Source organism: Delphinus delphis, chromosome 3, assembly GCF_949987515.2.
Source record: "Delphinus delphis chromosome 3, mDelDel1.2, whole genome shotgun sequence".
Classification (NCBI taxonomy): Eukaryota; Metazoa; Chordata; class Mammalia; order Artiodactyla; family Delphinidae; genus Delphinus; species Delphinus delphis.
The window spans coordinates 110,729,154-110,753,411 of record NC_082685.1 but is presented as its reverse complement, the minus strand read 5'-3'; the positions used below and the strand labels follow the sequence as shown (position 1 = coordinate 110,753,411).

At 39.2% G+C, this 24,258-nt stretch overlaps 1 protein-coding gene across 2 annotated transcripts in view; it reads right to left on the bottom strand.

The window, feature by feature from the left end:
* Positions 1-24,258, bottom strand: part of DMGDH (dimethylglycine dehydrogenase) — a 62,022-nt gene that overhangs the window by 2,450 nt on the left and 35,314 nt on the right. For both annotated transcript variants that reach the window (XM_060009251.1, XM_060009252.1), the window contains exons 13-15: positions 22,934-23,091; positions 20,529-20,588; positions 6,462-6,596 (exon numbers count right to left, since the gene is read on the bottom strand). In XM_060009251.1, the coding sequence (XP_059865234.1) occupies positions 6,462-6,596; positions 20,529-20,588; positions 22,934-23,091 (353 nt within the window). The remainder of the gene's footprint in view (positions 1-6,461; positions 6,597-20,528; positions 20,589-22,933; positions 23,092-24,258) is intronic.

The following is a 24,258-nucleotide window of genomic DNA, read 5'->3' as shown; positions in this document are numbered from 1 at the left end:
CAATTCTCAAAATACACATCCATGTTGCTCTGAAATTTCTCAGTTTTAAATAATTACATCTAGTTTCTTAATACCTAGTACTATTTTGCTCGGTTTCATGCCAAGAGATCTGATAGGAAGAAGAATCAAATATTTTCATTTTGAACTTTAAAAAATTCTCTTCCATCAAACTAGCATGGCAATAATAGATACAAAGGAGAAAAATCTAAAAATCCAAATGCAAATCTAGTCAACTGTTCCTGCTGGCATTTAGAAAATGGCCTGCCAGAATAGTGCTGAATTAAACTCTATTAATATATCAATAGTCAATGTGAAGTGAATCTTCTATATGAATATATACAGATTTAACAATTCCTGGTAATTGCTAGGCACTTAAATAAATGTTAACTTTACCCTCTCTAGCTTTACCATGTACAAAACATTTTGCTAGACATTCTGGAGAATGAGTAGAGGTCTGGTTCCTACCCTCATGAGCTTCCTGCCTCGTTGAGGAATTAACATACAGACATGAGAAACAATAACCAGGTAGGCAACAATAACCAAGGTAGGCAACATAAGTAAGCCAGGATTTGTTCTACAATTTTTTTTTTTTTTTTTTTTTTTTGGTGGTACGCTGGCCTCTCACTGTTGTGGCCTCTCCCGTTGCGGAGCACAGGTTACGGACGCACAGGCTCAGCGGCCATGGCTCACGGGCCTAGCTGCTCTGTGGCATGTGGGATCTTTCCGGACCGGGGCACAAACCCGTGTCTCCTGCATTGGCAGGCGGACTCTCATCTACTGCGCCACCAGGGAAGCCCTGTTCTACACTTTGAAGGTAGGTGGAATTAGGTGGGTAGAGAAGGGGGATAAAACTTTCCAACATGAGTGGAGACATGGAGTTCTGTGTGAATGATCAAAATTAACAAGGATGAAATAGGATAACTTGGGATGGCAAACCAGAGAAAAATACTGAACAAGGAATCAAAATTTAGGAGACGAAAACAATAATTTTATGCTACCAAAAATAAAATCTATACAACAATCCTGATTAGAAGATTAGATCTGGTTTCCACAACTCTTAGCTGAAGGAAAAGATGCAAGAAAAGGAAAAACAGAGTAAAATGCAAACAAATTACAATATTGGTTTAAACACCACTTTTTTTTCTAACATCTTTATTGGAGTGTAATTGCTTTACAATGGTGTTTTAGTTTCTGCTTTATAACAAAGTGAATCAGCTATACATATACATATATCCCCATGTCTCCTCCCTCTTGCGTCTCTCTCCCACCCTCACTATCCCACCCCTCTAGGTGGTCACAAAGCAACAAGCTGATCTCCCTGTGCTATGCAGCTACTTCCCACTAGCTAGCTATTTTACATTTGATAGTTTATATATGTCCATGCCACTCTCTCACTTTGTCCCAGCTTACACTTCCCCCTCCCCGTGTCCTCAAGTCCATTCTCTACGTCTGCATTTTTATTCCTATCCTGCCCCTACGTTCTTCAGAACCTTTTTTTTTTTTTTAGATTCCATATGTATGTGTTAGCCTATGGTATTTACTTTTCTCTTTCTGACTTAGTTTACTCAGTATGGCAGACTCTAGGTCCATCCACCTCACTACAAATAACTCAATTTTGTTTCTTTTTATGGCTGAATAATATTCCATTGTATATGTGTAAACACCACATTTTTAAAAAGTAAAAGGAAGACAACAAAAGCAAAATGATACATAGCCCCACTTAAAACGGCTTCTCCTGGCTACGCAACATCGCACTCATCCTTACAGCCTTACTGTCCAGCACAGCGGCTGCTTATAGCTGCTGCTCAAAAACATCCACGGACATGAATCAGCCTGGTGATATTTCAGCTGCCTCAGCAAAGGGCTCACGACAGTCAACAGTCATATTATAGCATTTCTAGTCTCTTATGCATTTATGACGTTAAGTACAGACTCCTATCACTGTAGCCCCAGTTTTTAATTATCTTGTTGAAACCCCAAATCACAAGCTCTCCATATAATTTCTGAACTTGTTCTGGTGATTTAAAAAAGTGAATGCATTCATTAGTAAAAGTTTCTCTCTGGCAGATTATTAACTGCCAAGGTATTGCTGAGATAACACACGTTTCAAAATGGCTTTTCTCCTCTAGATCATATTTCCGTGATATAAAACTGGGATTTGGGTCAGGGTGGCTGGAGTTTTAATCATCGCTTTTTTGAAAGACCTTCTCAGTAACTTTGGTTTCACTTCTGAGTCTCTAAAACAGAGATTTGTGTTTGGAGCTCTGGGAAAGTTAACCTGGTTTTCTTGGGCATCTTAAGAAAACAGGAAGAATCCTGAACGAATCTCTTGGTCAAATCCCCTAACTCACTGGATAAAAAACCCACAATCACTCTTCAGAGGCTGCGTGCCCCATCTCCTTGGGCCTTCCCATCTCTTAAAATCTCAGCAGTGATTCTTCTTGCAGTTATTTCTGCATTAGTAACTTTAAAGAAATAGCGTGTTTATTTTGTGCGTGCTAGTCTTAAAATAGTTATTGAATGCTTTGCTTTCTGCTCGATTACTTTCATTTCTCCTTTAATTTCTCTCTAATCCAGGGGTTGGTGGTCCAAAGTATTTTAGAAAACTGGCCTTTCCTTTTATCTTATTACTAAGTCTCCAGGGAAAGGTTTTCCCCGGCATAAATTCTATATCGTTTGACCTTAAAATCTTCCAGATTCAATGAAATCCATGGCTTTGTTTTGCTCAGTGAATCACAAGAACCACCCTCACCCTTTGCCTAGTAGATTCTCATATTCTTTGTGAAATCAAACATCAGCCTTCTTTTCACCAATGTAAACAATCCTCACTTATTTTTAGCCTTGTCTCATTCTTCTCTTCATTATGAGACTTAAAGACGCCTGTAACAGACTCAGAGAAGATAACATGGTAAATAACCTTTGAAAGAGGGAACATAATTTAAATTGGATGATATATTAGGTTTCTTTGGCTGTCCCTGTGTGTTTTAGTCTATTAATAATGAAAAAGAAGACTTTCTAAACTCTTCAAACTTCCTTCCTCAAAAGCCTTTTCTTCAAAACTTACTTCCCAGCAAAGCTGCTTTTATAACTAATTAAAGCCCCTCCCATGCCCACACTTACGCCTTGATTTTTTTATATAAAGCCTTACTTAATATCATAATCCCTCCCTCTAGCACTGCCCATCTCCCAATTAGACTTTATTTTTCCCCGAAGTATGCATTGCCCTCTGACATGCTATTTATTTTATTTTATGTTCATTGTTTATCTCTCCCTCTCCTGGAATATAAGCTCCATAGGGGCAGAGATTCTTGTCTGTTTTGTTCACTGCTACATCCTTAGTGCCTAGAATATTGCTGTCACATACTAGAACTCAGATCTGTTGAACAAATAAATTAACATGTACCCTATCGCTAGCATTGAAAATATCTGCATGAATAGAATACCAAATACAAAAGGTAGAACAAGTCCAAATTCAGGAAATAAAAATTTAAAAATATTTCATATCATTCTAGAGATAAGGAAGATCAGAGAGTGTCATCTGCATGATAAAATGAGGATCCTACTAAGCATCAAAGAACAGACAAGCTGATATCAGGAAATTTAAGAGAAATATTACTAATAACTAAAATTACAATTGCATTAGCAGCTCTATAAACAGGTGGCACGTATAGGAAAGATGAAAAATATAATGTGTAAACACAGTGCACAAATGAGGCAAAGGGAATAAAATTTAAAAATGGAACTTGGAGGGGATATATGTATACATATAGCTGATTCACTTCATTGTATAGCAGAAACTAACACAACCTTGTAAAGCAATTATACTTCAATAAAAATAAATGGAGCTTGGGTTTCCAGGGTTCTTCTTTTTTTCCAGCTTTGTTGAGATACAATTGACATATAACATTGTATAAGTTTAAGGTACAGGTTTCCAGTTTTTTAATTTGGGTATGGTCACATTTAAGATGACTAAAAATCTGTCAGTTGATCATGGTCGATGTGGGGTTGCATACAGAATGTTATGACAGAGCTTCTCGTTCATTCCACGGCCAAGTAAAACAGACTATCGGTAGAAGTATGAGTGCAGACCGTATTAGGAAGACTGAGATAGTTGGATGAGAATAGAGTGAAAAATGTAGAACAAAAAGATGAGGTGAGGGAAGTGTAACGACCAGGGAAAAATTAATTAGAGGCGGAAAGAATCTTAGACATTATCTCACTCAGTGGCTTCATTTTGTAGGCGAGAACACTGAGACCCAGAGAGGCTCAAGCAGTTACTTAATGGCAGACATGGTTATCAGTGGAAATTGTGGGCAAATCTTAAATCAGAGAAAGAACATATTAAGAAAAGAGGGCTGGGGCTTCCCTGGTGGCGCAGTGGTTGAGAGTCCGCCTGCCGATGCAGGGGACACGGGTTCGTGCCCCGGTCCGGGAAGATCCCATGTGCCGCGAAGCGGCTAGGCCCGTCAGCCATAGCCGCTGAGGCTGCACGTCCGGAGCCTGTGCTCCGCAACGGGAGAGGCCACAACAGTGAGAGGCCCACGTACCGCAAAAAAAAAAAAAAAAGAGGGCTGAACCAGAAATCTAGAACAGAAACAGAAAGTGGAGACCGGGAGGTAAGAGTAGGAATGGTTCAAACAGAAGAGCAAACAACACAATTAAAGGTGAGGCATTTGAGAAAGAGCTTCAGATCTGAGAAAAGATCTATTGGCTTCATAGAATCTAAAACTATAACATCCACCTGTTACTTAGATGTGCAAGAACTGTGGGTATATAATGAAGTGCTTACGAGAATACAGTGGGCCATCAGAGACAAAGAAGAGAGCAAATGGGGGTATTCAGCATGTCTTAGAAGAAAGGATAAGAATTCAAAGTCCAACTGTACCTTGGTCAGAAATCAGCTTCGTCAATCACATGTCATAGTTGTGTAACCTCAAGCAAGTTACTTAATCTCTCTGAGCCCCAAAGCCTCATCTTTAAATGGGAATGATCATACATATCTTGGAGGGGTGTTGTAAAAGTAAATGAGAGAGGGACTTCCCTGGTGGTCCAGTGGTAAAGAATCTGCCTTCCAATGCAGGGGACGTGGGTTCAATCCCTGTTCAGGGAACTAAGATGCCACATGCCACGGGGCAACTAAGCCCGTGCACCACAACTACTGAGCTCACGCGCCTCAAGGAGAGAGCCCACATGCCGCAAACTACAGAGCCCACAGGCCCTGGCACCCACGTGCCACAACTACAGAGCACATGCGCCCTGGAGCCTGCGCAGCACACTAGAAAGAAGCCTGAGCACCGCAATGAAAGATCCCGCGTGCCACAACGAAGAGCACGCATGTCGCAGCTAAGACCCAATGCAAACAAAAAAATAAATTAAATAAATAAATATTTTTTAAAAAGTAAATGAGAGTACATAAAAATATCCAGCACTAGTAGGAACTCTGTAGATGTTATTTCCATGTCAAACTGACCCCTGCCTCAGCCCAAATGGCCATATCTTTAGTAATCCAAAGGCTGAGATTGACACCACTGGCTCTCCCCTCCTCCAGTGCTCGTTTTGTCACTGAAGAGATGGGGAAAATGAAAACAAGTATTAAGTAGGCTGTAGTGCGTAAGGAAAAAAAAAACAACCTAGGAATAGAATATCTGAGTATTTGGGTGTTGACCAAGCAGACCCTGCTCAATACAGAGCAAATGTTTAGATGAGTCTTGAAGGCCCTGTGGTCGCCACATGGTCTAATCTAAGCTGAGTGTCCCTGCCTGATAACGCCTGCCTGATAACACCAGCCAAAACACAGCCAAACGTTGAGCCAAATTGGGTTTTACAAATAGTCATAAAAAGAGGAGGAAGTGAAATTCTATTGATAGGTTATCTAACTCTGGCTTTACTGAAGACCAAGAGAGAGAGTGAAATGTAGCATCCCAAAGGGAGAGAAGAAGGTAGTCTTACTCCTCCTGAAGAACCAAAGGATTTCCACTTTTCCCTTTATTTACTAAGGTTTAACCCTCTCTTGTCATAGATGTTTTCATTTGGAAATTGTTTTCTGCTAATGTGCTAAGGTACGAATTGTTTCCTCCTGAAAGATCCCTGAGAAGCTAAATCAGAATACTAAATTCTTCATAAAATCTCTCTCTTGCATCCACAGATACAGATGTGGTGAGCCAAGAGGTCATTTTACCTTCTAAATCATACCTTCCTCATTGTCCCATGTATTTCAAGTCCTGCAGTTTATTTTCTTTCATTAAACCATATAGAATATCATGTTTTCCAAAATGAGCAGCATTTCATTTTCCTTTCAGTTAAGTAATTTCTGTTTCTTGAATGTCACTTCAGAATTCAAAAGAGTGTCATCTCACCAATAGATAAATAACTAGCAAAAAACTGTAAACGGAAACAGAGACAAGGAGTTTCTGCTGCAGAAACACTGCAGTGGCCCCTCACTATGGGTCCTCAGCACTCACCTTGCCACCATACCAGATGCTTTCATTTCCCTCCGGATCAACATCGTCCGTTGCCAAGGTGAGGCAGACCAGTCTCCGTTTCAGCCCCTTGGCTTTAATCTGTTTCAGTGCTTGCTTTCCTATGAAGTCTGCTGGCTGCAGGAATCCAAGATAATGATGATGAATGAATACTCAGACACTGTGACAAGGTTAGAGATGCAAGCATTTAAATTTGTCTTTGCTATTTTCTTGCCAATTACACATTAAATAAAAATACAGATTGGATCAAACGTCTAGACAAATATTTCTTAGTCCCTGAATGACACCTATTCTTTCAGAAGAGGTTAGACTTAAGGGTAATAACTTGTGATAACAATTTTACCAGAACTACCTAGGCAGAAAAATGTAAGGCATGATATTGAGATGGTGGGTTATGAAAGGGACCCTTGTATCTACTGGTTCTGGACAGTGGGAACGGTGGGCAGTGAGCATGGCGCGACTCAGTTTCTACCTAAAGTAAGCCTTCCCTAAGAAGGAAATTCACTTTTTTGAAATGTGATGCCAAAGCAACTCCAAAATGCCTACATTTTTTTCCTTCTTCAGAATAATGGTCCCCGGGATGCATTAACCTACTGGGTTGCACCGTTAATTCATTCAAGAAATGTATTGAGCCCCTACTGTGTGGGAGGCATCATGATGAGCCCTGGGTTACAAAATTAGTCAAACACAGACATTTTGATCAAAGAGCTTATTCTGTAATGCTGTGCTTTTCAACCTTTTTTTTCCTTTTGGGGAAAACAAAACAACAAACACAGGAAGAGCTTGATTCATTTGAGTTCTTATGTAGGATAAATTCATGATAACACAAGTCATAACAAACCAAAGTTCATTACAGTTAGAATATGTTTATCTAAATACAGAAAGAATGCTACAACAAAATTATTTTGCTATCTTGGTATATTTTTTTTTCTTTTTTTTCGGTACGTGGGCCTCTCACTGTTGTGGCCTCTCCCGTTGCAGAGCACAGGCTCCGGACGCGCAGGCTCAGCGGCTATGGCTCCGCGGTATGTGGGATCTTCCCGGACCGGGGCACGAACCCGTGTCTCCTGCATCGGCAGGTGGACTCTCAACCACTGCACCACCAGGGAAGCCCCTCTTGGTAGATTTTTAAAAGAAGACTTGCTATCATGGATACATGATGACAGGTATGCTTTTTAGTGTTCTTATCTATATAGGAAGCCAATGATTGCAATGAAAAAAAAAAACAAAACACTTTATTGTGTGGAAAAGCACACAATCCTGGAGTGGCCAAGCACTATATAGTATGTCTTGTGGAATGCTGGGAGATCCTGAATAGCTTCCTCAGCTCCTATTGTGAAATCTGAATCTTTGCTGATATTCATTTAGATCTTGAAGGTTTGGGGTCCTCCTGAGTCCCTATTAAAGAATTTTCTTTCAATTATTTACTCAGCTGTTGTTATGCCCCTGCTATGTATCAGATACTAGATACAGGATATTCAGAGCTAAATACAACAGGGTCTTGTAGCCTCTGAGAGGTCCCTGAGGAGATGTGACCCCTTCCTTCCACATCACAATATGCCCAGCGCTGAAATTATTTTATCTCCTCAATGTTTTAACATATCAGAGGAAAAAAGAATGATTTGAGATTACTGGAAACATGGTAGAATATGACAGCGATAGTATACAAATCAGCTATACCAATTTGAAACATGATTCACTGTTGCTTCTGTGTGTTTTATGAGAGTGTGAAAGTCACAACATTTTGGAAATTTAAAACAAAAACTGTCTAATGCATGTCTAAGGCAGAAATGCAAACAAACAGTTGCTATGATAGGGGCACGTACAGTGGGAGCTCAAGAAGGCGTATGATCCGTTCTATCTAGGGTGAGAGGGGGGCTGGAGCAGCATTCTGTCAGCAACAGTTTTATGGAGGAAGCAGCTGAACTGAGTTTGAAAGAGGAGGCTTCATGATAACTACTGTCTGCATACACTTCTCCAAAAGTCCTTGCGCTTTTAAGTCAATCTTCCCAACAATCCACAGATGGCGGATTTGGGGTTGAAAAGAAGTGAGTTAATTTAGCCAAAGACACTCAACCAAGATCTCAGAGGTCCCAGCCCCATTCTTTTCATCTATTTTGAGTTGCCTTCACTGAGCCTCTTAAGCCAACATCTGCCACACCTTCAGAGGGACTGTGGTGAAAGCTGCCGCATCCAAAGCTTTCAGAAATGGGGACTCTGGGGGGCGCTGGACGAGAACTGCTGGGGTGGATGCCATGGGGGTGGGGGGAATAAGAAGTGCTGCAAGGGGAGTCTAACTCTGCCAAATTCATAATTTTACCAAAGTCTAAGCAGGAACATAAGGTACCAGTTAAGCATAAGAAATAGGAAAGATGGGCACCCCAGAAAACTTCCTTTAAAAGAGAAAAGTTATAGTAAATATTAAAAAAAAAATTTAATTCATTATTAATTTAATTAAGTTACTAATTTAATTCAAAAATTAAAGTAGTAAATAAGTAATATTAATAATATTTACAATTTATTAGGCACTTGCTATGTGCCGGACGCTCTGCTGAGGGCTTTACAATCCTCATTAAGATTCCTATAAGACAGATCAGTTTATCCCCAGCTTATGAAGAGAAGGCCCAGCAAAGTTAAGGGTCTTTCTGGAGGCTCGGTTATGTAAGTCAGCACCTTTAGATTTTATCCATACGCATTTTTTAAATGGCTGTGCCTGGAGTCTATCACTGGCAGGAACAGCTGATGTAAATACTCTAAAGAATGTTTCTTTTAAATTATTTTGAAACACAAATATATGATATCACTTATATGTGGAATCTAAAAAAAATGATACAAATGAACTTATTTACAAGACAGAAACAGACTCACAGACATAGAAAACGAATTTATGGTTACCAAAGGGGAAGGGGGGAGGGAGGGATAAATTAGGAATTTCGGAGTAACATAGACACGCTACTATATATAAAATAGATAAACAACAAGGACCTACTGTATAGCACAGGGAACTCTGCTTAGTATTCTGTAATAACCTATGTGAGAAAAGAATCTGAAAAAGAATACATATATATGTATAACTGAATCACTTTGCTGTACACCTGAAACTAATACAACACTGTAAATTAACTATGCTTCAATAAAAAATTAATTAATTAAAAAATTATTTCTAGGTAGCCTAACCTATCTTGAATGACATTCACTACACAATAATATTTTTGTACTATGTGAAAGGATTTGAAAACACCCTGAAGGTTAATATTAATGAAATTTAACCTCTATATCTGTATATCCCTGAATTAGGAAGTGATCTTGTCAGCAATATCATCCTTAGACATGAATGAAAACAATACTCAAACAACAACAACAAAAACCTAATTAAAAGTAAGGAACACATACTTAAAACACAGATAAGAGGTGACACCTGCCCCTTGAGACAGTTCTCCCTTCCCAGGCTAACCTTGGGCCTGACTTGGGAAGATTTAAAAGTGGGGTGATAGCATTTCATTCTCATTTTGCTTGGCTTTCCTCCCAAGATTGCAGACTTTATTATACAGTTATTATTTATAAATGAGAGAGGAAAATGTGTCTGAAGGTTAAGTGCTGAGATTGAAATTGGTGCCTTCAGGATGACCTGAGAACAGAAATGTATTTCTTAATGAGTCACTACCAAATTAACTACATAAATAGCTGTTAATGTCTTTGAGAAACACTTCTGGGGCACTGAGATTATACCTTAAAATAATTTTGGCTTATTTTTCTAATCTCTTAATTTTTAAGAAGCAGTAAGAGCCATTAAAGCAGCCACCTGTGATGCATCCTAAATATAACATCCACATAGATGAAAACATTAAGTAGATTTTAAGTGAAATGTAACTCCTCATCTCTTACTAGCTTTATTAAAAGCACACATATTATCAAAAAGCACATGGAAATGAAATAAATTAAACCAGTATACTTTGGGTTGGGATTCTCAGAGCAATGGAGAATTTTCAGATGTGTAGCTAAGGCGAATTCGACAGCAGCAGTGGAAGGAAGGTTCTGATATGAACTCTGGGTGGTGGGCTCTTACAGACCAGGAGAGAAATGATAAAAACCTAGTTTGGGACCTCTTCTGTTCCATATTTAGAGTCAAAATCCATCAGAAAATTCAAAGCAGTCATCAGTTTGATTGAATTTTTGGCCAAAATCCTTTTAATCTAAATGTCAAAGTTTCCAAAGGCATAAGAGAATCAGTGTAACATCCTGGGTCCTAAGAAAGCCCCCCTTAGAAACCAGGCACAGCACTGGTTGTGGAATCATGCTCCCGTGTTTGCAGACCTGAAGAGAGCTGCAGAGAGACCCGGTGGTCACCAACCACTGTCAGTGGCAGAGCAGAGATGAAAATCTGGGTGATAGATTTCTGCCGCTGTCCCTCAACACATTCCTGAAAAGTTCCTTATTTAAAATGAGGCCAGGGATCATTCATTAAAAACAGTCCTCACGGGACTCCCTTTGTAAAGCACGTGGCCCTGACTAACCTGCGGTCCATGTGAACCATAACTTTCTCTGGTCGTTTGTCAAATACCAGATGCATCTGTGTTTGTCTCACAGTTAAACTGATGAAGCCATATACTGGATTCGTTCATTTGGGGGAATGGATCTGACCGGCCCACCACCCCATCAAGACAAATTATACCATCATTCATTTCATAGTCACACAGTTAGAATCATAGAAGTTTTTAAGCAGGCAGAAAACTTAGTCCAAGGTCATTTTTCATATGAGAAAATTAAGGCCCAGAGTTAACGTTCTTGCCCAAAGTGACAAAGTGAGTTATTACCAAACCTCAAATCCAGGCTTCCCAATTCTTGCTTCCTTCTCCTCTATGCAGAACTTGGTAACATTCCATGTAAGTTTATAATAACCACAATTTCTCTATCTCTTTATTAGCAAAATATTAAATTATGAGTGTAGCAAGTCCAGTCTATTACTGACTGGAAATGAATACTCTCACATTCACAGTTTTTATTCTCTGCTCTTAGCAATTTAAAACAATTTATTTGGCATTTTTCTAACCAAAACCACTAATCAATTAAGTATTCCTTCTCAAAAAAGTCTTTAATATAACTAGAAAAGGGACTCTGTTAACCCAAAGAAAGGTGTGGATACATTGAAACCTGGAGAAAATATTTAAAATATGATTCCCAAGCCAGGCCTATAATTCGTTAATTGCATCCAAACCAAACTAGATGTTTCAAAATGAAAATAGCCCCCGTTATGTGTTTTATGGCTTTTACTAGATTCAATATTAAGAAAATATTTACTTTTCAGTCTTTGAGTCTTATGATTCACAGGAAAACAGTGGAATGGACTTGTGGCTTTGTCAGATGTACTTTTTTTTTTTAATTGAAGCATAGTTGATTAACAATGTTGTGTTAGTTTCAGGTGTACAGCAAAGGGATTCAGATGTACTTTTATGCTTAACTGCATTAGCAACAATTAGAACATAGAGTTTTCATAATAGCTTTCATCTCTCTAGACTACAGTGAAGAACAATTGCCCATTTGGTGTTTTAAGGAGAGCACTCAAGCCTAAATGCAAAGTAAATAATTATTATTTATTTCTTAAAGGAAATAAGAGAAACACAAAGAAATGAAGCTGGAGTCTTCAAAAAACTGAAAGGGTTTTATCTATAGTTGGTTTTCCATAAAAGATTTGTTTTAGATTCCATTCAATAAGATGGAAGGGACCTAACATTTATTGAGGTATCAAATGTTCTTTAGCTCATCTAATATTTATAACAAACTTATAAGGTGGATATTTTCTTCATTTTACAGTTGATAAAACTGAAGTGCCTTTAGGTTAAGCAACTTTAGTTTTAGAATAGGTGAGTGGCAGAGCCATGGTTCAGACCCTTCAAATACTTACTAAACCCGTACGAACTACTGGACACAGAACCAGCCCTGAGGATTCTTGGCCTCTGTCCCCAAGGAGCTCAGAGTCTAGCTAAGGAGGCAGCCAGTATTATGGGGTGTAAAAATATCATGGTAGAGATAAGTACAGGGTGCTATAGAAGAGGGGTCCCAGCACTCCCCTGGCTTTAACTGCCACCTATACAACAATGACCCAAATCCATACTTTCAGAGCAGAGGTCTCCACACCAGCGTGCTCAGCTGCCACTGAGACCCTCCATTTGACTGTTCCATAGCCTCCAACCTCGCAAGTCCTTCCAACCTCTGAATCACATCCTGCCTGTGTTTCCTAGTTCATTAACCATAGCCTAGATCCTACTTTCCACTCCCTTCACAAATAGTCCTTCATGTGGTCTCCAGCCTACCTTTTTATTATCACTCATACCTCTTTCTTCTCTGTCCTATGGCCAATGCCTTAGCTGAAGCCCTCAACATCTCTCCACTAGATTTCTTCAATAATTGGGTAAAGTGATCATCCAGTCACCAGGGTAATTCCCTTTTGATCTGTTTTCCATCACCAGAATGTCACTCCTTACTCAAAATCCTTCAAAGGCTTCTCAGTGTCTCCAGGATACACTCCAGGATACACTCCAAATTTCCTAGCCTGGCAGATGAGACCCTTCCTGATGAGGTCCCAGTACTTCTCTGGCATTATCTGCATCTGCTATGTGCCAGCCCTGATAAGTGTTGGGGATAAAATGGTAAACAAGATGTATTTTGTATTGCCAGAACCTCTACTCAAGAAGTTTATGTCAAAAGATCAAGAAAAATGAACAAAATAATTGCAAGCTGTAACCTATCCTATAAGGAGGATGTAGCTACAAAATTTCTTTTAAAAATTATCAAATAAAATCCAATAACATAGAAAAACGTAATACATCATTACTAAGTGGGTTTTATGCCAAAATTAAAGTTGGGTTAACATTTGAGAATAAATGTAATTCATCATATAACAAAGTAAAAAAGAAAAACCATATGATTATCTCAATGGACGCAGAAAAAGCACTTGCCAAAATCTAATATTCCTAATTCAAAAAACAAAAAACCCAAACTTTTAGCGCTAAGAACAGAAAGGAATGTCCTCAGCCTGATAAAGAGCATCTATGAAAAACCTACAGCAAACATCATACTTAATGATGAAAGACTGATGATGATGATGAATGTTTTCCATCTAAAATCAGGAAACAAGATAAGCGTGTCTGCTCTTACCACTTCTATTTAACTTTGTTGCAGTTTCAACCAGTAGAGGATCTAGCCAGTACAATAAGGCAAGAAAAAGAACTGAAAGGCATCCAGATTAGAAAAGAGACAAAGAAAAGCTTTATTTTCATACAATGCAATTGTCCATGTAGAAAATCCAATGGAATCTACAAAAAAAGAAAGAAAGAAAAAGAGAACTACACAAAAAAGTACTAGAATTACCAAGTGGGTTTAACAAAGTTACAGAATGTGAGATCAATATACAAAATGCATTGTTTTCTATACACTAGCAGTAAACAACTGAAACTTGAAGTTTAAAATGCCATTTACAGTAGTATCAAAATACAAAATACTTAAGGATAGATCTGTAAAGAGATATGCAAGAACTATAAACTACAAAACATCTTTGGAATTAAAGATTACCTAAATAAACAGAGAGATATACCTCATTCATGAGTTAGAAGACTTGAACTGACCTATAGATACAATGCAATTCCAGTCAAAATCCCAGCAAGCTTTTTGATTCACGGAAATTCAAAGGACGTACAATAACTAAAACAACATTGTAAAAGAACAGCAAAGTTGCGCGACTATCACAACCTCATTTAAGCTACAGTAATCAAGACAGTATGGTATCATTATCAAGAAAGATAAATAGGTCAATAGAACACAGTAGAGTCCGGAAACAGACCTAAACATATATGGACAACTGTTTTGTGACAAAGGTACAAAGGCAATGCCATTTGAACATACAGCCTTTTTCAACAAATGGTGCTGTAAACAAATGGACATCTATATGCTAAAAAATAAACTTCAATCCGTATCTTTTACCAGATAGAAAAATTAACTAAAAATAAATCACAGCTCTAAAAAAATGATAAAACATCTAGGAGAAAAACAGCAGAAAATCTTTGTGACTTTGGGTTAGGCAAAGATTTTTTAGATACAACATGAAGAGCATGGTCCACAAAAGAACAAATTGAGAAGAACTTTAAAAATTCAAAAATTTAAAACTTCTGCTCTTTGAAAGTCACTATTAGACAGCTATATGTATACATATATCCCCTCCAAGTTCCATTTTTAAATTTTATTCCCTTTGCCCCATTTGTGCACTGAGTTTACATGTTATATTTTTCATCTTTCCTATACGCGCCATCTGTTTACAGAGCTGCAAATGCAACTGTAATTTTAGTTATTAATAATATTTCTCTTAAATTTCCTGATTATCAGCTTGTCTGTTCTTTGATGCTTAGTAGGATCATCATTTTATCATGCAGATGACATTCTTTGATCTTCCTTATCTCTAGAATGATATGAAATTTTTTTTTAATTTTTATTTCTTGACTTTGGACTTGTTCTACCTTTTGTATTTGGTATTCTATTCATGCAGATATATGCAATGCTAGCGATAGGGTACACGTTAACTTATTTGTTCTACAGATCTGAGTGTCCAGCTGGTATACTTTAAATGTCAATTTATTGCATGTTAAGCTGTTAAAATAACAACAATAAAATAAAAGCAATCTAAAGAATTACTTCAATTCATTCCTAGCCCAGGGTTTCCACAGACTTCCAAATGAGAAAGCAAGTCAGCTAAATAGCACACTTAAGCTTTCAGGCTGGGAATAGAGTATTGTTTCATAACAGAAATTGGATATATATGAGGATAGTGATTCAATGGTTGTTAGTTTAATGTGCTCTGACAGATGTTTCAAGAATGATAAACTAGATCTCAGACTAGATTTTACTTCCTTTTCTTTTCTTCTCCCTTTATCATTCAGCAACAGAAATGGGTAAGAGATTAAGGATGGCTTAATTAAAATAATACAATCGTGTGGCTCATATAGATAACATAGCAAGTGTCTTCGACCACTGTGCAAGGTGGTATTTCATAGAATTTTAGACATGGAAGGGAGCCCTCATTTTACAGACTAGCAATCCCAGATGGAAAATGAAGTAAAATAGCTTTGCCGAGGTCACAGAGCTAGAATTTGGTGATATTTTTAAAAAATTCATTCAAAAAAAGAAAAAGATTTGGGACAGAATATATTAACTGGTAGCCAATTGTCTGACCAGGCTGTGTTTCTGCTTTCCTGTATGCATAGGACCATAAGCAGGTATGAGGTTAAAATAACTAAGACAGTGGTTCTCAATCTTCATTGCATAATAAAAACAAGAAACCAGACCCTACCCCCAGGGTTGATCCAATTGGTTTGGGCAGGTCAGTGTTCTCAAACTTCAGCGTTCATCAGAATCACGTGGAGGGCCTGTTAAAACAGATTGCCAGCCCCATCCCCAGAGTTTGATTTTGGGGGTTGGCATGGTGCCCGATAACTTGCATTTCTAATAAATCCTGAAGTCACATTGATGCTGCTGGTCTGTGAACCACACTTTGAGAACTACTGGGGGTAAGGCATCAGGTAATTTTTCTTTTAAGTTCTTCAAGATGGTAACGTTCAGCCAGTTGAAAATCACTGGCCTAAAAACAATCATTCTCAATCTTTTTTGGAATCACCTGGGGAATTAAAAAAAAATACTGCTGCCTGAGTCTCTACCCCAGCTCTTCTTTTTTAATTGATCTGGGATGCAGCCTGAGCCTTGGGATTTTTTAAAGGATTGCATGAATAAAGGAATCCTACTTCAGATGACTGTGGCATGCAGCCAGGACTGAGAGTCGCTGAAAATGTTTTGCCTCCTCAAATCTTATTACCATTTACCTAAAATTTCCCCAGAGCTGGGTACTTTCACCACCATCACGTACTAGAAATTCCTTTCTAACTGGTTGTCTGTGAACAATGATTTATTTCCACTTCGATGTTTTACTAATATTTATTGAATACTTGGATGCAGTCGGTCTGGTGGTGAGGGTTTTGCCTCTTTACCATCCTTTTGTTTTGCTTTGCCTACTGAATGGTTATGCTTTAAATCATCTTTCCTTAAAGAGAGACCCTGTAATTTCTAGAATCAATACTGTCTTCTAAGTTGTGGTTAATATATATCACGTTTTATTCTGTTTCCGCTGGTTAGAAACTCAAGACAGGAAAAGAGAGGGAGAGAGAGAAAGGGTGGGGGGATCTTATAGAAAAAAAAAAAATTCTTCTGCTTTTAACACATTACCCTTGTATTTGATTCTCTGTGGCTCTTGGCTGGGGTTATCTGGAAATGGATAGATTCAGTAATTCCAAGGGGAAAATTCCAAGAATACTTATGACTGCAACCTAAGGCAGCTGATTTTCCTTTTGCTTTTAATTAATGCATTTCTTTCATTTCCAGCTAAAAAAAAAAGCCACTAATTTTTTCCCCCAAAAGTAACTTCCTCTGGAACAAATTATAATACTATTAAGCACAATGATATGACTTGTTTCAGGTAAAGGGGTTTTAGCTGAGAAGACTTAACAGGAAATATTCAGTTATTTTTACCTGTTTCACAGTTGTGCTTAACGCTTCCTGTCAGGACCCTATGCTCACTCTTTACAAGACAGTACTGATACGCACTACTACACAACCCTCCTCATGAGGAACAGTATTTTCAGAATTAAGGTTAAGAATGCATCCTACAGCTTTTAGTTCCCAAAGTTCCATTTGTTCCCAGCTTCATGAGATCTGAGAGCCGTCAGGAGCTGTATCTTTAACTTTTAGACCTGTGGCCTAGCGAGGTGTTTAATAAATGGTACTTAATTAATGTTGACTATAGATGAATGAATGTATACACACGTCTGTATTTGCTTCACATAAGCCCACACCATAGGGAGACCAAGGCTCAGACAACTCTAAGAGTCAAGGAAGGCAAATGCCATCTTTACGATCTGAGATGTCCCCATTACTCCAGTTTTCTTTTCCCTACTTTTGTACCAGTTTTGATAAGAACAGTTCAGCCTAATGAGGTCAGATGGTCCATCTCCTCACCCACCCACTTTCCTTCTTAAAATGGCCAAAGCAGCTATTCTGATCCTACCACAAAACACAAAATTACTTATAACAAAATCATAACTGTGGGAGGTATTCATCGATAAAATGTAGCCATGCAGATTCTATGATACATGTTGCCAGAAAATTTGGGGGCAGTTTTTCAAGGCCGAGAAGCCCATTATGGGAAAGGACCTGGCTGGGAAAAGTGGTGGGTGAGAGAGCACTGCAGGGAGGTCAGAGTTTAACCTGGGCCAACACACAGGACAGCACCTAGGTCACTTCTCTGTGCTTCAGTTTCCTCATCCTCAAATGAAGAGGTGGTGCTGAGTGATCTCCAGTGGTCCTCCTAACTCTGACACAGCCTGCATCTCTGTATTTCTCTTCATATTATGGCTTACACAATCACTGTGGAAACACTTAAGGGCCGAGCAGTGAAGTCTACATATTTACTTTGAAGGATAAGAAAAGAATTGATTTTAAACTATTGTAAAGTGTCAGGATTTAGGGTTTTGTTTTGTTCTGATTGGTATTAAATACAAATATTCCCCTGTATTTGCTGCTTCAGTTTTCATATAACATCAATTTTCCAAAGCAATATGGACTTGCATTATATTATTCTTTAAAATGTTGTATGAAGCCAGGTTGGGTAACATTTTTGTTTTGAGGCACAGGACTTGAATTACCAAGTGACACAGTTCAGTTTATAATATAAATAAGTTTTCCAGGAACCTGTTTTACATTAGAGATTGCTACAAAACTAAGATAAAATTGTTGTGAGACCACCAAATAGGCTTGAAACGAAGTTGATCCAACCTATTCACCTGTCTTGGAAATTAGCAAGCATGGCTACAGTTAGCTTGATGCCCACTAACGACCTGAGTCATGGTAATTAAAAAAGACTGGCTTGATTAGGTCCAGGTCCTTGTGCTACATGGACCTTCACCCAATGAAAGCATTAGAAATTAACTTTATGACACCAAAATGAGAACCAGCAATACAGAAATCATAAAAATATACCATAAATCAAAATCATTATCTATTAAATTAGTTTTGAGCTGAGCTTTGGTTATTGAAATAATTTAAAGGAACTAATAAATATGCAATCCACACTACACCTGCTTATAATCATAAAGAGAGTTTTAAAAATCCATTTTCAACATGAAGAGATTGTTTGTGCCTTATCCCCAAACAATAATACCCAAACACTGAAGCAAAAAAGTCAGCTATCTATTAACCTACTGGTGACCAACAACAGAACTTAGTGCTTTCAGGAGTCAGGTCATTTTCACCCTTATTTTACAAAGCTAAACCAAGATTTCTGTTATCAGAAGGAGCAATCTGCTGCTAGGCTCTGCCCAAACGTCAAGCACCTGCTTTCTCTGGTCTGGAGGCAGATGGTACATCATAAAAATAAAAGTCATGGGGAAAATGCACAGAAAGATATTCCCTTTAAAACCCTTTAGGAGGTTCTTTTTTCCTAAAATCTAATGCTATAAATATACATCTTTATGTTAATATCTTAGCTTAGAATTTGGGAACTGATTCAGGGGCATTAAAAAAGTTTCCTTAGCCTGATTCATATTCATGTGTTCACATATTTCCATAGAATGGGGAAACAGCCTTTACTTTAGCTGATTAGCACCCAAGGTAGGCCAGAACAGGAATTTTGGAATTCTAACAAATACCCTGAGCGAAAGCAGCTGCCATCCTTATCCTTCAATATTACTGCTAACTGTACCTCCATTGAGTTCTCTTATAGTAACTGAGACACCGCTTAATAGGTGTCTGAATCAGCTCAGGCTGCTATAACAAAATAGCACAGAGGGAGTAGCTGAAACAACAGGAGTTTACTTCTTACAGTTCTGGAGGCTGGTGAGTCCAAGATCAAGGTGCCGGCCAATTTGGTTCCCCCATGAGCCTCCTCTTCCTGGCTGGCAGACAGCGCCTTCTCACTATGTCCTCAGATGGTAGAGAGAGAGCAACCTCTGATCTCTCTTCTTCTTCTCATAAGAACATTGATCCCAACATGGAGGTCCCACCTCATGATCTCATCTGAACTAATTTCCTCCCAAAGGCCCCGCCTCCAAATAGCATCACATGGGGCTTAGGGCTTCAGTGTATGAATTTTGGAGGGACACAAACATTCAGACCATAACAATGGAATAACCTCATTTATGTTTGTGGGATTTGTAGAGATGAGCTAGGCTGTAATAAATTGGCCTCATAATATGCTTTTCCACAATAATTATGTAGGGTGGTGTTTCTCAAACTTTAGGTGCATCGGAATCCCCTGAAGCTTGTTAAACACAGATCTCTTGGCCTGACCCCCAGGGATTCTGATTTAGTAGGTCTGTGTGGGGACCTAAGGATTTGCATTTGTAACAAGCTCCCAGGTGAGGCTCAGGCTATCTGCTTGAGAACCACTGATGCAGGGGTTCCCTTTGGAATGTTAATATCAGTTATGATTCTTTGGGCCTGTATTGGCTTCTCAGTAATACCTGTTTTATGCTGAACATATTTGAAATGTGTCAGTTTGCTTATACGCAGACGTTGCAGTTACATACAAAGATGCTCTCAATAAGCAGATGGATAGATCTGCTGGGGCGAGGCTGCTTCGTGCTGTGAGCACCCAGGGAGAGTCAATTAATGCAGTATGTCTATGTCTCATTAGCTAATTGTGACTTCACAAGTCACCGAGATTTACAAGAGTGTCTGCTGACATCTTATCCTTACTGATTTTTAATCTTAGAATTTAGAGCTAGTCTTTAAAGTTGCTGGATTCTGCTATCTTACATCTACAAGCACGTTGCAATTGTTCGAACTAATATCAAATTTTGACAAATTTTAATATGAAGCATTTGAGCAATGCTTACTATATATGTTCAACTCATTTGTCCTATAATCATACTTGGCTAAATTTTAAAGCATGGCTCTGTCATGAAACAGCACAATTTTAAGATTTACTTCAAGTAAAACTTTGGAATGTAAACGTACCTTATTTAGCTTTACAAAATATCCCAGTCCCGCTTCCAGGGGATTTGTATCACAGTTCATCTAAAAGGGAAAACACACATTATAAATCTTAGATGAGTGCAAATTGTTTTAATAACATCACTTTCATATATACTTTTTAGGGAAGAGAACACTTTTTCACTATGAATATAGATTCTGAAAAAGGAAAATTGTGGACTGGCCTCAAAGTAATTTTTTTAAATCTAAAATTCAAATGTAGCCTTTCAGCAAATACTGTTATTTCAATAGCAAATTAGAAACTAAAATTCACAGTTTGTTTCCTAGGCTCTCTTTGTATAATAAACATCTGAGGGATACCACAACAATGATGTCTTCCCAGAAACAAGACTTTCAGAAGCTTTTATCTAATAATTTTACATAAATAGGTTTTGAAACGGTAGTAAGTAATTTACTTATCTTACAATCATCCAGAAATTGGGATAAGTAGAGGAAAAAGCAGGTGATAGGAAAATGGCTTCTACAGAGTTCAGGAGAGGGAAAAGGAAAAAAATAGAGATTGAATTTCAATCTTTTCAAATTGGTTGAGTTATTACAATATAGTTCAAGGGGAACTAAAGCCACTATTTGGGACTAGACCTGATTTTTGTTTACTTGTTTATTTTGTTGTCGTTGGTCTCTTTTGCTGCAGGAGAACTGGTCTAAACCTCATAAAAAGTTGCCAAACTTAAAAAAAAAGACAACACAGCCCTCGTATGAACTGAATGAGTAATATAAACTTGTTTTACATAACATAAAATTTCGGCCTCATATTTCCTAATCCATTTGAGCACCTCTAGAATTTTTACCCGCTCAAAGTTTCAGAATTCCAGGAAAAAAATGAAAACAAAGCCCAGATGCTTGGTTGATGTATTAACACTAGAGGGCGTGCTGGCACTGCTGGGAAATCGGAGGGACGGGGGATGGAGAAAACCATTTCAGAGGAGGGGTCCGAGGGAAAAGGCAGGGAGGCGCAGAAACGCCTGACCGCAAAGGCTGCTTCAGCTGCTTCATCCCTTGTGGAGTGTGGAGGCAGAGCCGTCCTCTACTTTTCTCCCTGCAGCAGCCTCCGCTAAGAACCCCACCCACACCCGGCTTGTAGGTTGAGAATCCTTATAACACAGCACCTCTCCTGCAAAACAGTGACTTGCCCCAGGGCCCTTGTTCTTTCAGGGGCTCCAGGAGGCTGCCCTCTCCACCTCAAAGTCCACTTGCTTCTGTCCCTGGTCTAGCTGTCCAAGGGACCCTGCCTGCACTTTCAAACCCACTCTGCCCTCAAATTTATTGTTATATCCTAGGCACTTTGTAGACTATCTAATCTCGACAATAACTCTGGAGGAGAAAGACTGCCCCTATCTTATAGAGAAGTAAACAGACTCTAGAGGGTTAAGGTCACACAGTTAGTATGTGGTAGAGGATACATCTGAACCCAAGAGACCCTACACTGAAGTAAGTACATCTTTTACCACTGTCCCTTATCTCACCTCCCAGGCCTAAAACCTTAACGTCTTCCAAGGAAACAACTAGCAAATCTGAAAAAATTAAGGGGGTCTAAAAATAGCCTGCCATATTGGAGATAAAACAGAGAACAGAGTAATCTGGACCAAGTTGTTTATTATTTCTTAGTGTGATTGTGTTTTGAACAGGGATTGTGTGTAGAACTGCCAACCCCTTGCACAAGAATCACCAATAATACCTCCTTCAGAGAGAGTTGAGAAGGTAGATGAGATCATGACTATGAAAATGGTGTGTAACTACACAAATAGAAACCCTGAGTTCCCATTATTAATGGTGGGAGTGGGCTGGACCAACAGATCCCAGACCACCAACCACCAACCCCCCTCAGAATGACCCCTTTGGCTGTTACTTCCCCAAAAGGTGCGGGATAAGAAAGAACTGAGGATGGGCAATGTGACAGAGGAGAAGGAAGAATTTGAAAGGTAGTCCTCAAGTCCCGTGAGGTAGGCAGGCTCCCTTGGGATAGCCACAGCTCCGCACACAGTCAGAGACAGATGTCCAGGGCTCTCTGCTAAGCAGGAGGAATTAGGGCAGAATAAACATTATGTCATAATTCCAGTGAATTTGCAACTGGGAAATTGGGGAGAAAAACCTCTTTCCCTAATTAAATAAAACTTCGGGGAATTCTCAGGTGGTCCAGTGGTTAGGGCTCTGCGCTTCCACTGCAGGGGGCATGGGTTTGATCCCTGGTCTGGGGAACTAAGATCTCGCATGCTGCACGGCACGGGCAAAACAAAAAAAAAATTTTTTTTCTTATAATACATACTTTCTCTTACAGCCAGAGCCAATGTTAATGAAGTTAAAACTAACCCTTATATAAAAATCAGATACAGTACACGTAAAATTTTAATAAAGATGCTAGCATTTCAAACCTCTGACCCCCAGGCTCTGAAAGCTTTCTCCAGTCTTAAGGCATTCATGGCATAGGTTCCAAAATTGTCAATTCCCTCTTCCTGGCCTGCATTCATGATAACGTCATAAAGTGCCGCAGAATCTTCTCGTCTGTGGTACAGCTCCCAACCCAGCTCACCTGAAATACACCCACAAGTGCCCACCAGAGTAAGAATGATGATCATTGAGTCTAATGTGCAATAGCCAAAACACATCAATAAATGGAGAGATTCCATTTATGCAATATAGACATTGTTGAGTTTTAAAAGACCAGTTCAGAAAAAGGTTGCAACCAAACCCCACTGCAAAGGAGCCTGCCATATCACAGATGCTTTTGTGCCCAATCTTGTCCCCCACACAGAGGGTAGCATCTAGGACATCTCATGACACAGAAAGACTGTGATGCAGGAGTTACTCTTGCCCCTTGACCTCAGCTTCATAATGTTAAGTCAGGAATTAGCATGGCAGAGTTTATCAAGAAAAGGGGTTCAAGGTTTAGACACCTCAACCCCCAACTCCTTGGCCCCAAATCGCAAGGCTTAAAGATAAAGGCAACTGGGCTTCCCTGGTGGCGCAGTGGTTGAGAGTCCGCCTGCCGATGCAGGGGACACGGGTTCGTGCCCCGGTTGGGGAAGATCCCACATGCCACGGAGCGGCTAGGCCCGTGAGCCACGGCCGCTGAGCCTGCGCGTCCGGAGCCTATGCTCCGCAACGGGAGAGGCCGCAACAGTCAGAGGCCCGCGTACCGCAAAAAAACAAACAAACAAACAAAAAAGATAAAGGCAACTGATGACAGTTATTCAAATGGTCTTCACTGTGGGATAGCCATAGTCTCTAATGCCCCCCACTCCCCCCTTCTTCCCCATTTGGTCATTTAATTCACCATTAGAGCTGTGGGCAAAAAACAAAGAAAATGACACCCAACACAAAGAGTCTGCTTATTTTTTATTCTGCTTATGTTTTATTCTGGTCACCATTTTGCCAAGGTTGGGCAGAGGAAGGATGGTGAAAAGGGACAGCGGAAGCCCAGGGAAGAGCTATGGTCTTTATACTGTATGTTCGCCTCATTCCTCATGTCAAGGGCTGATGGTGAGGTGCTTCTCCAGGACAAACACCAGAACATTAGCAACACGTAATTGAGTGAATGCCTGGGCACCCAGTACGTCTTCTGTGAAGGGACAGGGAATCTACAGGGAGTTAGAAGTGAGCCCAGAGCACCAATGGGGAGCATTCATTCATCCCTGTTTCCAAATATCTACTATGTGCAATGTTAGCTGCATAGTAAGTCTTCCCTAATGCACTTAGA